At 64.0% G+C, this 10,677-nt stretch overlaps 1 protein-coding gene across 7 annotated transcripts; it reads left to right on the top strand.

Moving 5' to 3' along the window:
• Positions 1-913: 913 nt before the first annotated feature.
• E4F1 (E4F transcription factor 1) lies at positions 914-10,587 on the top strand. 7 transcript variants are annotated; one of them, XM_047098068.1, is made up of 14 exons: positions 914-1,125; positions 3,368-3,519; positions 4,784-4,889; positions 7,113-7,306; positions 7,415-7,535; positions 7,655-7,807; positions 7,901-8,070; positions 8,373-8,582; positions 8,854-8,962; positions 9,059-9,276; positions 9,435-9,633; positions 9,714-9,804; positions 9,937-9,999; positions 10,089-10,203. In XM_047098068.1, exons 1-14 carry the CDS (start codon positions 969-971, stop codon positions 10,105-10,107), a joined length of 1,962 nt encoding a protein of 653 aa, XP_046954024.1. In that variant the 5' UTR covers positions 914-968; the 3' UTR covers positions 10,108-10,203. The 7 variants fall into 7 exon arrangements, with proteins under 7 accessions (XP_046954024.1, XP_046954020.1, XP_046954019.1 ...); XM_047098067.1 differs by having other exon boundaries at positions 917-1,125; positions 8,857-8,962; positions 9,714-9,856; positions 10,089-10,587; XM_047098066.1 differs by having other exon boundaries at positions 917-1,125; positions 9,714-9,856; positions 10,089-10,587.
• Positions 10,588-10,677: the final 90 nt, after the last annotated feature.

Here is a 10,677-nt window from a genome sequence, read left to right as displayed (position 1 = left end):
TAAATTGTGGTCTTTCCTGGCGATGTAACATTATTCAGCCTATAAAAAGAAACGTAGTCACGTGCTTCCAGTACAGATGAACCTGGGAAACATTATGCTAAGCAAAACAAGCCAGATGTACAAGACCACATGTGTAATTCCATTTATTTGAGAATATCCAGAAAAGGCAAATCCTTACAGACTGAAAGTAGTTGCCAGGGGCTGGGAGTAGGGGAGAATGGGGAGTGAGTGCTAAGGGGTTAGGTTTCCTCTTGGAATGACGACAATGTTCTGGAACTTGGCGGTGGTGATGCACGTTGTGTGCACGTTGTGAATGCACTAAATGCCATTAAAGGCAAGTCTTATGTATATTTATTACAATTTAAAAAATACGCGTAAGTATAAAAGGCTTAGCGAAGCTACCCGTGAGCCAAACCCAAATCGGGTGCCTCCCGGCGACCGTGGCGACAAGGGAGGCTCTGACCCGAGGGGGTGGGGCTGGGGCGACGAGCACCGCACTACCCGCGCACCACACTACCCGCCGGAGCTGGGGTGGGGCAGTGTCTCGCCGGCGGGGCGCCCGCGGCTGCACCACCGGCTCAGAACGTCTGCTTCAACCTTTCCTGAAGCTTCCGGGGCCGCTCGGGGAACCAAGCCCTTCGCCCCTCCGGCATGGCCACGCCCCCGCCTCACCCAGCCCCGCCCCTCGGGCCCGCCTCTGTCCCCGCCCCTCCGCCTGCCAGTCAGTCCGCTCCAGCGTAACCACGCCCCCGAGCAGCCCCTCCCCCTGCCTTCTCTCCGGGAGTCTGGCCCCGCCTCTGAGATTCTAGGCCTCTCTTCCTAGGCTCCGCCCCGCTGCCTGTCTGTCAAACCCACCTGGCTCCGCCCCGTCGGCCTCCTCTCGTCGTTTTCTCTCGCTCGCCTCAGCGCGGCCCGTTGTTATGACGACACGGTCGTAAATCCGCCATCTTCCTGCGGCGCGTTGCGACATGGAGGGCGCGATGGCAGTGCGGGTGACGGCCGCGCATACGGCAGAAGCCCGGGCCGAAGCCGGGCGGGAGGCGGGCGAGGGCGGGGTCGCGGCGGCGGCGGCGGCCTTGGCTCCTGGCGGGTTCCTCGGCCTCCCGGCGCCCTTTAGCGAAGAAGGTAACAGGGCCTGACGGGGCCTGACAGGGTCGGGCGCGGCCGGGGTGGGGACGGCTCAGTCCTGGCTGGAGGCGGCTCCGAGGGCCTAAGCTGTGGACGCGACCGACCGTCCCATACCCCGGTTCCTTGCGGACCTCACGGGTCCCCAAGGGGTCCTACATAGCCCTCCACGCGCTCCCCGGCTTCCTCAGACCCTCGGGCCTCTCCTGTGGGGCGCCCATCACCCCGTGGGCCTCGGTGCCCACTCGCGGGTACTCACAGGTGCCCAAGGCTGTGGGGTTGCTCGTGTGTAGACCTCTGCCGTCGCCTCCACTGGCGGCCTTGGCCCTCAGGCCGGCGGTCGGGCGCCTCTTCGCCTCCCTGTCTGGGCAAGGCCCCGCCCTCCTCTGGGCCCCCTCCCAATGCACCTGACGGGTTTCTAGAGCCCTGGCTGGGGTGGGGCTGGAGGCTGGGGGTGCGGTGGGGCGGGGCCTCGCCCCCAGGGCCCCGGCTGCCCCTCGGGGAGGCAGCAGAGCCCAGTGGTGGAGAGCCGGTGCCCTGCAGCCGGCCTGCGGGCTCCATCCCACACCTGCCACTTTCGCCACGTTCTGGGTGTTTGGTCCTGGGCAGGGGATGCTGCTGCCGCCGCCGCTGCTGCTGCTGCTGCTAAAAACGTGTTAAGCACTTACCCGGCATCAGCGTTTTTGTCCTCAAACCAACCCTGGACGTTCCTGTTGTTGTTGTTGTTGTTGTTGTTGTTGTTGTTGTTGTGATTCATTCCCATTTTGTGGATGCGGGAAATTGGGGTTCAAAGGTGTGAAGGTGACCAGGTCACCCAGCTAGTAAGTAGCAAGGACTGGACTGGATGCCAGGGCTGTGTGACTCCTCAACCGACTCCCCTACCTTCTGGGCTGCGCTGCCTCCCCGGACCCCGGTGAGAAGGAAGACGGAGCCGGTGGCAACTGGCTGAGGGCAGAGCGGACGACCGGGCGCCCTGACAGCTTGTGCAGACAGAAGTTGGGTCTCTCTCCTCCGAGCTTGTCTCATGAGGCTATAGACTGGGCCAGACAGGAGGGGGGCTGGCTAGCGATATTGGGGTAGTGGCCCCTGTCTCCGCAGAACTCCTATTTCAGCGCATGGTTTTTTCTTGCTCCTTCTTATTCCAGCTGGGGGAGGGGCAGTACCACTAGGGGCAGTGCCAGCCTGGAGAGGGATCTCTTCGGAGGTTGCTGGGCCCTGCTGTGCTTGCCCCCAGCCTTGTCACTGTTACACGGGGCGGAGTGTGTCCCCTTCTGTGGTGGGTGTTCCTTCGCTGGCAACAGCGAGTCAGACCTGGAGAGCAAGGGGGGAAGGTTAAAAGGGTGGTGGGCACGTCAGTGCTTCGCTTGTGACTGTGAACCATCTGGAGGGGATCGCCCTCTGGCAGGTGGTCTTGTGTGGGCCCGTCATGGGTGTGGTGTGGGCCTTTGTTTGCTCACTGAGTCAAAAGACATGGGCTGGGATCCTTCCGTGTGCCAGGCCTGGGTTTGACCTTGATGTGGGACCGGATGTGAGGTGGTGGGAACTGGCAGACTTTTATAGAAGCACAAGGAACATCCTCCCATCCCTTTGTGCAAATAGCGGGGCATCTGGAGTAGACCCTCAGGTTCAGATTCTGGCCCGAACACTCACCAGCTGGGTGGTCTTGAATCTCAGGTCATTTTCCTGGAATGAGAATAGTCATCCTTATTTCCCCAGGGCGCTGGCTGGATTTGGGGACTTCCCCAGTGAGGTGCCTGGCACCCAGGAGGGGCTCAGTGAGTGGGAAGTGCCTGCTGTAGGACCTGGGGCAGGCACGGTCAGCCTACATGGTGAGGGACTTGAGCCTGGGGTGTGGAGCCTCTCTGGGAAGTTCCACCCTGAGTGTCTTCTCCAGAAGAGGGGGCTCCTGCCCGTTCGGAGCCGATGAAGCAATCTTAAACTCCGGTCCTCCACCGTCCCCAAACCGGCTTGGGTGAATCCCTCCACCTCTTAGCTGCTCCCTGGGGCTCTGTCCCCTCATCTCTGAAGTGGGGGCTTTGGGCACGGCAGCCTCACTGGATCTCTGCAGTCTAACTCTCAGGTTGGGGCCCCCACCTGCTGGGTGCTGTTCTCCCTGGGGTGGGCACCTCTTCCGCAGGTCACCAGAGGCTGGAAGGTGCCTGTGGTCCGATGGCACCCTTCGGTGGGTTTGGCCTGGGGCTGGAGGCCCTCCCGGGCCCCACTGAGCACAGGCTTGTTGCAGATGAGGACGATGTGCACAGATGTGGCCGCTGCCAGGCCGAGTTCACTGCCTTGGAAGACTTTGTTCAGCACAAACTCCAGAAAGTCTGCCAGCGGGCCCCTCAGGAGGCCCTGCCTGCCGCCCCTGCTGCTGCTGCGCTGCTGGGCCAGGAGGTGAGCCCTCTCCACCTGCCACCACACGTCCACGCACATGGGCGCCCTCCTCCTTGGGCTCACCTGGTGGCTGGGAAGGGGTGTGTGCGTGCCCTGACAGACCTGTGCAGCCGGTTCCCTGTGGCACGGGGGTGGACAGAGGACAGGCATCCGGTCATGGGTGAGGGAGCCTGGGCCCTGTCCCTAAGAGCTTGGCAGTGTTCCTGGTTTCCTGGATGGCTTGGGATGGCCCTGCCTTCCCAGCAGTCTGTGGCTGAAGCCTGCGCAATTGACATCCCTCCTTTCTTGAAGGCTCAGGGTCTGTCCTGGCTCAGTGGCTCAGGGCTGTCATGGTGGCTTTTGTTCTTTTGGCTTCTCTCCTGCCCAGTACGCACGGTTTCTTTTCCTTTTCCTTTTTAAAATTTATTCATTTATTTTGAGAGAGAGACAGAGGCTGGGGGAGGAAGAGAGAGAGAGAGAGAATATCCCAAGCAGGCTCCGCACTGTCAGCACAGAGCCTGACGTGGGGCTTGAACTCACAAACTGTGAGATCATGACTTGAGCCGAAACAAGAGTCAGATGCTCAACCACCTGAGCGCCCAGGCACCCCTGACACATGGTTTCTCGGGATCCTGCAAAGGGTGGCTCTGGGAGTCCTGCCACTTTGTCATAAACATGGCCAAGGTTGTCATGCTGCACGTGCTTGGGCTGTACGTATCCAGGCCTCTGAAGGTCCCCAGCACCTTTGCACGGTGGTGTTCTCGGGCCCCTCGTCGGATGGCATTGGGAAAGGAGGCTCTGGGAGATGTCAGCCGCCTCAGCTCGTCACAGGGAATGGCCCAGAGGACGGTGGGACTACAGCCATCTCCCTCAGACCCTGTGCTCTTTCCTGGCCCCTCCCGGTGGTGCCCTTTCCTCTAGGAAGGCCCCTGGACCCACATCGCTTGATAGCTTGGCTGGGGCTGGTGGGTGAGGGTGCTGACCTTCATCCCTGCACAGCCAACCGGGCTTCGGGCTGGAACTGCCGGTCACTTCTCCCGGGAGCCCTCTGCAAGGGTGCTCGCTGCTCTGCATCCGGCCCATGGTGGCCAGGGGCGTTTGAGTGACGGGGCTGACCCCTTAGGCCTGGGTTGGAGGGACTAGGGTGGGAGAGATGTCGGGGGAGATGACAGGTCCCACCGCAGCCTTCCCATGTGGAGATAAACCCAAGCCTTCCCTCTCCAAGCCAAGGGAACTCTGGAGCCCTGCAGGAGAATCCTTTCTGTCCCCTGTCCCCCCACGGCAGGTGGTGCCAGCGGTGGCCGGCCCGGAGGAGCCCATCACGGTGGCCCACATCGTGGTGGAGACGGCCGCATTAACGACAGACATCAGCCACGCACCCGACATCGTGGGTAAGCCGGCGCGGTCTCCCAGTGTCTGTCCATGTGTGGCTGTCAGCACAGCTGTTTGTGGTTAGGGCTGGAGGCGAGGGACCCTTGCTGCTGTGACCCTCTGCTCTCCTGAGAGCAAAGCCTGGCTGAGGAGGGCCGAGGCCCTCCAGAGTGAGCACTGGGCACCAAGCCCTGCCCGCCAGGAGAGGGGAGGCGTGTGGCCTGCGCTCAGGGAGTCCTCACTTTGTGCACAGTCGCGAGCTGGCTGCTTGCTCCTGCTGCTTCCCTGGTCCTTCCCTGGTCCTTCTGGAATCTTCCCCATTTTTCTGCCAACCCCGGTTCCTGCTCCCCACCCCACGGTCCACTCTGATGGGTCAGGTTGGGGTATGCACAGGATGCACTGGTGGCTCCAGCCCTGTCCGGACCTGCTGTCTGACCTTGGCTGTCCCCACCCCCCCCCCCCCGCCCGTGGGGGTGGCAACTCCTGCCCTGATTCTCACCTGGCTTTTATGAGCGTATAGTGCCCAGTCAGCCTCCTTGATGGCTCTTTTTAAGTTCGAGTGCCTTGCTGGTGTGCAGCGGGAGAGGGGGGAGTTGATAGGTCTGGAATGGGAAGGGGGAGCCTTCAAAGGGCAGCCGGACAGGAGGGTGCAGCCTGCTGCCCAGCTTGAAAGGAAGGGTTGTTATCTAGGGGTCTGCTGGGCAGGAGTCTTGGCAGGTGCCTGAGTGGGCGGCTGCACAGGATGTGGGTTTGGGTGACAGGTACGCCTTGGCCTTGGGAAGCCCTTGGGACCAGATGGGGCAGGAAGAGGGGTGGAGACCTCGGGAGGGGAGCCGCAGAGTAGGCCTTTCTGCCACGGACCCACCTCAGGGAGGCAGCCGGACATCTGTCCTTGTCTCCATGCTGTCCCTTCCCCTGCCTGACATTCCTGTGGACAGGGACATTCACCTGTTGCCATTCTGGATAGGAATGTTGTCATGTGGGGGGTGGGGCCGTGCTCTGGCCCTGGATGGTGTCATATGGGAAAACAAATCCCCTGGGTTGGGTGGCACCTCTAGCCAGGCCCCTTCCCGCCCCCCTGACCTCCAGCTGGCCCACACCTGCTGCTCGGTGGCTCGTCCCTGTGCTCTGAGGGCTCCCCTCTGGGTACCTCCTGCCTCTCTGTCCCCTTGGGAGTTTCCCCCTTTGCAGGCATCTTGGGTGCACCACATGCCCGCTAGGAGTCTGCTACTCCTTGCTCCGGGGTTGGCTAGAGTCCTAAACTGCCAGTTGCTGGCTTCCCAGGATTGGGGGGCCAGGGGCCACAGTCGGCAGGGGCTGTGTGGGGGGCCAGGTACCTCTTCCCGGCCCTCCTGCCTCTTGGCTGGGAACAAACTTGCTTTTCCTCTCTGGACTCGGGGCAGCCCTGTCCTCCCTTCCTTGAGCCGTCCGCCTGCTGTGTCTTGTGCCACGCTCTGTCCCGAGTCCTCGCCTGGCAGAGGTCCCTGGCCTTCTGGAGGTTTGCTTCTGGGGCGGAGCAAAGACAGAGCATCCAGCGCACAAGCCGGGGCATGGGCGAGAGATGGCCTTAATTGTCTGAGTCACGGTGCTTGCCTTGTGCGTGAGAATGGCTTGTCAACACGCTATGTCTGACTGATTGAGATGGTTCCTAAGAAGTGGCTTTACAGCCGCTTCCCACGTGTTGTTTTTATGAGCAGAAATTACGAAGTGTGTTTACAGCTTAGCTTTGCACATTGTCAGATCTCTTCATCACCCGTGAGAGGCGCCAAGGCCAGGCCTCCTTCCTCAGGCAGCTCCAGGTTTCTGGGGAGCACTCGCTCTCCCGGGAGGGTCCCCAGCCTGCCTGCCTCAAGACACAGCGGGTGACCTCCCCCCCGCCCCCCGAGGCATCTGTCTTACCTGACAGTGGGAGCCGGCGCAGTGAGCGGGGCGGCCCGTCCACCGTCTCTGTGCTGGCACTCAGTTGTCCTCAGCGGGGGCGGGACCCCTGCGCACATCCGGTCCTGCGCTCCTTGGCTTAGGAGGGGGCGCCGGTGCTCATGGTGGGTCTCCCCACTGGGCACATTCTGGGGTCCTGGAGCTCCTCTGGGCGGCCTCCAGCTCAGGGAGCAGATACCAGGCCCTGGAGCTGGAGGGCGGTCAGGACAGCTCCACCGTGTCCTAGCAACGTCCCCAGGCAGGGATCAAAGGAGGTGGCAGGGCCCGCAGGGTCTCGAGGCTCAGGCTGACCCTCTTCTCCTCAGGCGGTGGACACATCAAAGAGGTCATTGTGGCCGCCGAGGCAGAGCCGGGGGACAACGAGATGGCGGAAGCCCCAGGCAGCCCCAGCCGTCAGGGCCCGGGCCTTCCCGGGGAGGGCGAGCAGGCCCAGGTCAAGCTGCTGGTGAACAAGGACGGCCGATACGTGTGCGCGCTGTGCCACAAGACCTTCAAGACGGTGAGGCCGGGGGCTGCGTGCTCGCGGCCCCACCGGCGGGTGGGGCCGGGCCTCCCTCCCACTTCCGCCGGGGAGGTGCCTGAGCCCTGCTTCCCCGCTCTCCCCCAGGGCAGCATCCTCAAGGCCCACATGGTCACCCACAGCAGCCGCAAGGACCACGAGTGCAAGCTGTGCGGGGCGTCCTTCCGGACCAAGGGTTCGCTCATCCGGCACCACCGGCGGCACACGGGTGAGCCAGGAGGGGGCCGTGAGCCGGCCTTGTGGCCCCTGCCTCTGGGGGGAACATGAGGCTGTGGCTCGGGGCCTGCCTGCCCCTTGGCCCCGGGGCTGACCCTGCCCTCTCTGTAGATGAGCGCCCCTATAAGTGCGCCAAGTGCGGGAAGAGCTTCCGGGAGTCGGGTGCGCTGACCCGGCACCTCAAGTCTCTGACCCCGTGCACCGAAAAGATTCGCTTCAGCGCGAGCAAGGACGTGCTTGTGGGCAAAGAGGACACGCCTGCAGGTCCGCGAGGTAGGGGCTCCCCGCCCTGGCCCGGGCCTGGGTGCTGCCCTGGTCAGCGGTCTCCTCAGGGACTCTCCTGGTTCTGCCTTAAAGGATCTGGCGCCTCCACCGTGGGGACCGTTACATCATCATCGGTGACGGGCGAACCTATGGAGACATCGCCTGTGATTCACCTGGTGACAGACGCCAAGGGCACTGTCATCCACGAAGTCCATGTCCAGATGCAAGAACTTCCCTTGGGCATGAAAGCCCTGGCCCCAGAGGTGCGGGCAGGTCAGGGGCTGGCCTCTGTCCGCTCAGTGCCGGGCTCTGTGCCGGTCACTGGCTCCAGCGGGAACGGGACCAAGCTGGCCTGCCTTCCTGGTGCTCAGTGTGGTTGCAGGGGAGGCAGGAGACCACTGGCATGCCAGAGGGCGGGGAGGGGTGAGGGACAGGGAGCTGGAGGTGAGGTGGAACGGGCTGTGGGGCTCCCCAGGACGTATGCACGGTGCCCCCGGGGCCCCTTGGCTCTGCTCCGTGTCGCGCGTGCAAGTGGGTACCGGGTGTCTCGTCTGCCTGCCCACAGCCCCCCGGCTCCGAGGAGCTTCCCTGTTCCGGTGAGGGTGGCCGTGAGAACCTGCTGCACCAGGCCATGCAGAACTCCGGCATTGTCCTTGAGCGTGTCACTGGAGAAGAGGGGGCCCTGGAGCAAGCCCCTCCCGCGGCGCCCAGCCCCCAGCCCCTGGGAGACGGCCCCCCGGAGCTGCCGCTGCTGGAGGTGGAGCCAGTGGAGACAGTAGGTGCCTGCGCCGCTGGCGAGCTCCTTTGGGGGTCAGACCTTGGGTACAGGGTCACGACCCTGGCCCTGGAGCCGTCCTTGCTGTGTTCCCTGGGGTGGAAACATTGAGCCACCTTCTGCAGTGATTTTCCCCCATTGACTGCCTTCCCTGGGCTCATGGTGGAGCTTGCCGGTGTGGGGGGTGCCACGACTCTGTTCTTGGTGCTGCTGGGGTCCAGCCCGCAGTGGGTGCTGGAGGCATGCTGGGACACCTCCCCCCGCCCGCCAGCAGGTGGCCAGCGGGCCCTCAGCCGTGCCCAGGACCCACCCGTGCCCTCAGTGCAGTGAGACCTTCCCGACGGCGGCCACCCTGGAGGCCCACAAAAGGGGCCACGCAGGTGGGTGGCAGGAGTGGGGGGCACCTGGCAGCCAGCCAGGATGTGTGTTTGGGGCCCCCGGGTGGCGACCCGGCCTGACATCCCGTGCGGCCCCAGGGCCAAGGCCGTTCACATGCGTGCAGTGTGGCAAGGCCTTCCCCAAGGCCTACCTGCTCAAGAAGCACCAGGAGGTTCACGTGCACGAGCGACGTTTCCGCTGCGGAGACTGCGGGAAGCTCTACAAGACCATCGCACACGTCCGCGGCCACCGGCGCGTCCACTCAGATGAGCGGCCCTATCCGTGTCCTGAGTGTGGCAAGTGCTACAAGACCAAGGTGGGTGCTTGGGCCCCGACCCCTGACCCAAGGGCTCCCCTCTCCTGGGCCAGATCCCTGTCCCGTCCCTGCCTCTCGACCACACAGCCCCTCCCCCAGCCCCTCCGGCCTGGCCCAGAGGCCGAGGCCAGGCCGGCACTGACGGTGCGGGTCCACAGAACGCCCAGCAGGTGCACTTCCGGACGCACCTGGAGGAGAAGCCGCACGTGTGCCCGTTCTGTAGCCGTGGCTTCCGGGAGAAGGGCTCCCTGGTGCGGCACGTGCGGCACCACACGGGCGAGAAGCCCTTCAAGTGCTACCGCTGCGGCCGGGGCTTCGCCGAGCACGGCACCCTCAACCGGCACCTGCGCACCAAAGGTCAGGGCCCGGCGCGGTGGGGGGCGAGGGCGGGGAGGGGTGCCCGGCGTGCTGACCGAGCCCCCCACCCCCCGCCCCAGGCGGCTGCCTGCTGGAGGTGGAGGAGCTGCTGGTGGCCGAGGAGAGCCCCGCGGCCGCCGCCGCAGTCCTCACTGAGGACCCGCACGCCGTGCTGGTTGAGTTCTCTTCCGTCGTGGCCGACACCCAGGAGTACATCATTGAGGTGGGTGCGGCAGGGGCGGGGTGGGACGGTGGCGTGGCGGAGCCTCCCTTGGGGTCGGCTGACCTCTGACCCGTGTCCAGGCTGCTGCGGACGACGCGGAGGCTAGCGAAGCCGCGGAGATCATTGAGGGCGCCCAGACAGAGGTGAGGGGCTGGGGGAGGGCCGAGGAGGGTGGTGTGGGCCCCCGTCCCCGCCCTCCGCAGCGCGAGCTGAGCGGTGAGCCCCCCCACAGGTGGACAGCCACATCATGAAGGTGGTACAGCAGATCGTGCACCAGGCCAGCGCCGGGCACCAGATCATCGTGCAGAATGTGACTATGGACCAGGAGGCGGGGCTGGGCCCAGAGGCGGCTGCCGCCGACACCATCACCATCGCCACCCCTGAGAGCCTGACGGAACAGGTGGCCATGACGCTGGCCTCGGCCATCAGCGAGGGCACCGTGCTCACGGCCCGTGCGGGTGCAAATGGCGCCGAGCAGGCCACCGTGACCATGGTTTCGTCGGAGGACATTGAAATCCTAGAGCATGCGGGCGAGCTGGTCATCGCCTCACCGGAGGGCCAGCTCGAGGTGCAGACGGTCATTGTCTAGCGTGGCCGCCTGCAGGGTCCTGGGGGCTGGGCTGGGTAGGGGCGAGGACCCAGAGAAGAAAGAACACAGAATTCAGGTGTTCAGAGGGGATGTGGGAGTGTAAATAGTTTTTTGTTGCTTTACAATAAAATGTGAAAATCTGCCACTTGTGATGTTGCCGTGGCAGCGGCAGCCTCGGGGTCTGGGCCACTGTCCTGGCAGGTTTCCCTGTGGCAGCACGCCTGCCCGGGCC

Source organism: Lynx rufus, unplaced genomic scaffold (assembly GCF_022079265.1).
Source record: "Lynx rufus isolate CCGP_SWC_20201006 ecotype Redwood Valley unplaced genomic scaffold, mLynRuf1.p SCAF_43, whole genome shotgun sequence".
Taxonomy (NCBI): domain Eukaryota; kingdom Metazoa; phylum Chordata; class Mammalia; order Carnivora; family Felidae; genus Lynx; species Lynx rufus.
Note: the sequence above shows the minus strand (reverse complement) of the source record. Positions and strands in the feature narration are given on the sequence as shown.

Bases quoted from the DNA above. Each gene is read 5' to 3' on its own strand.
- E4F1 (XM_047098062.1), top strand. From the start codon at position 969: ATGGAGGGCGCGATGGCAGTGCGGGTGACGGCCGCGCATACGGCAGAA. The intron at 9,277-9,434 runs GTGGGTGCTTGG...GCGGGTCCACAG, and splicing joins GCAAGTGCTACAAGACCAAG to AACGCCCAGCAGGTGCACTT. The intron at 9,634-9,713 runs GTCAGGGCCCGG...CCCCCGCCCCAG, and splicing joins CCGGCACCTGCGCACCAAAG to GCGGCTGCCTGCTGGAGGTG.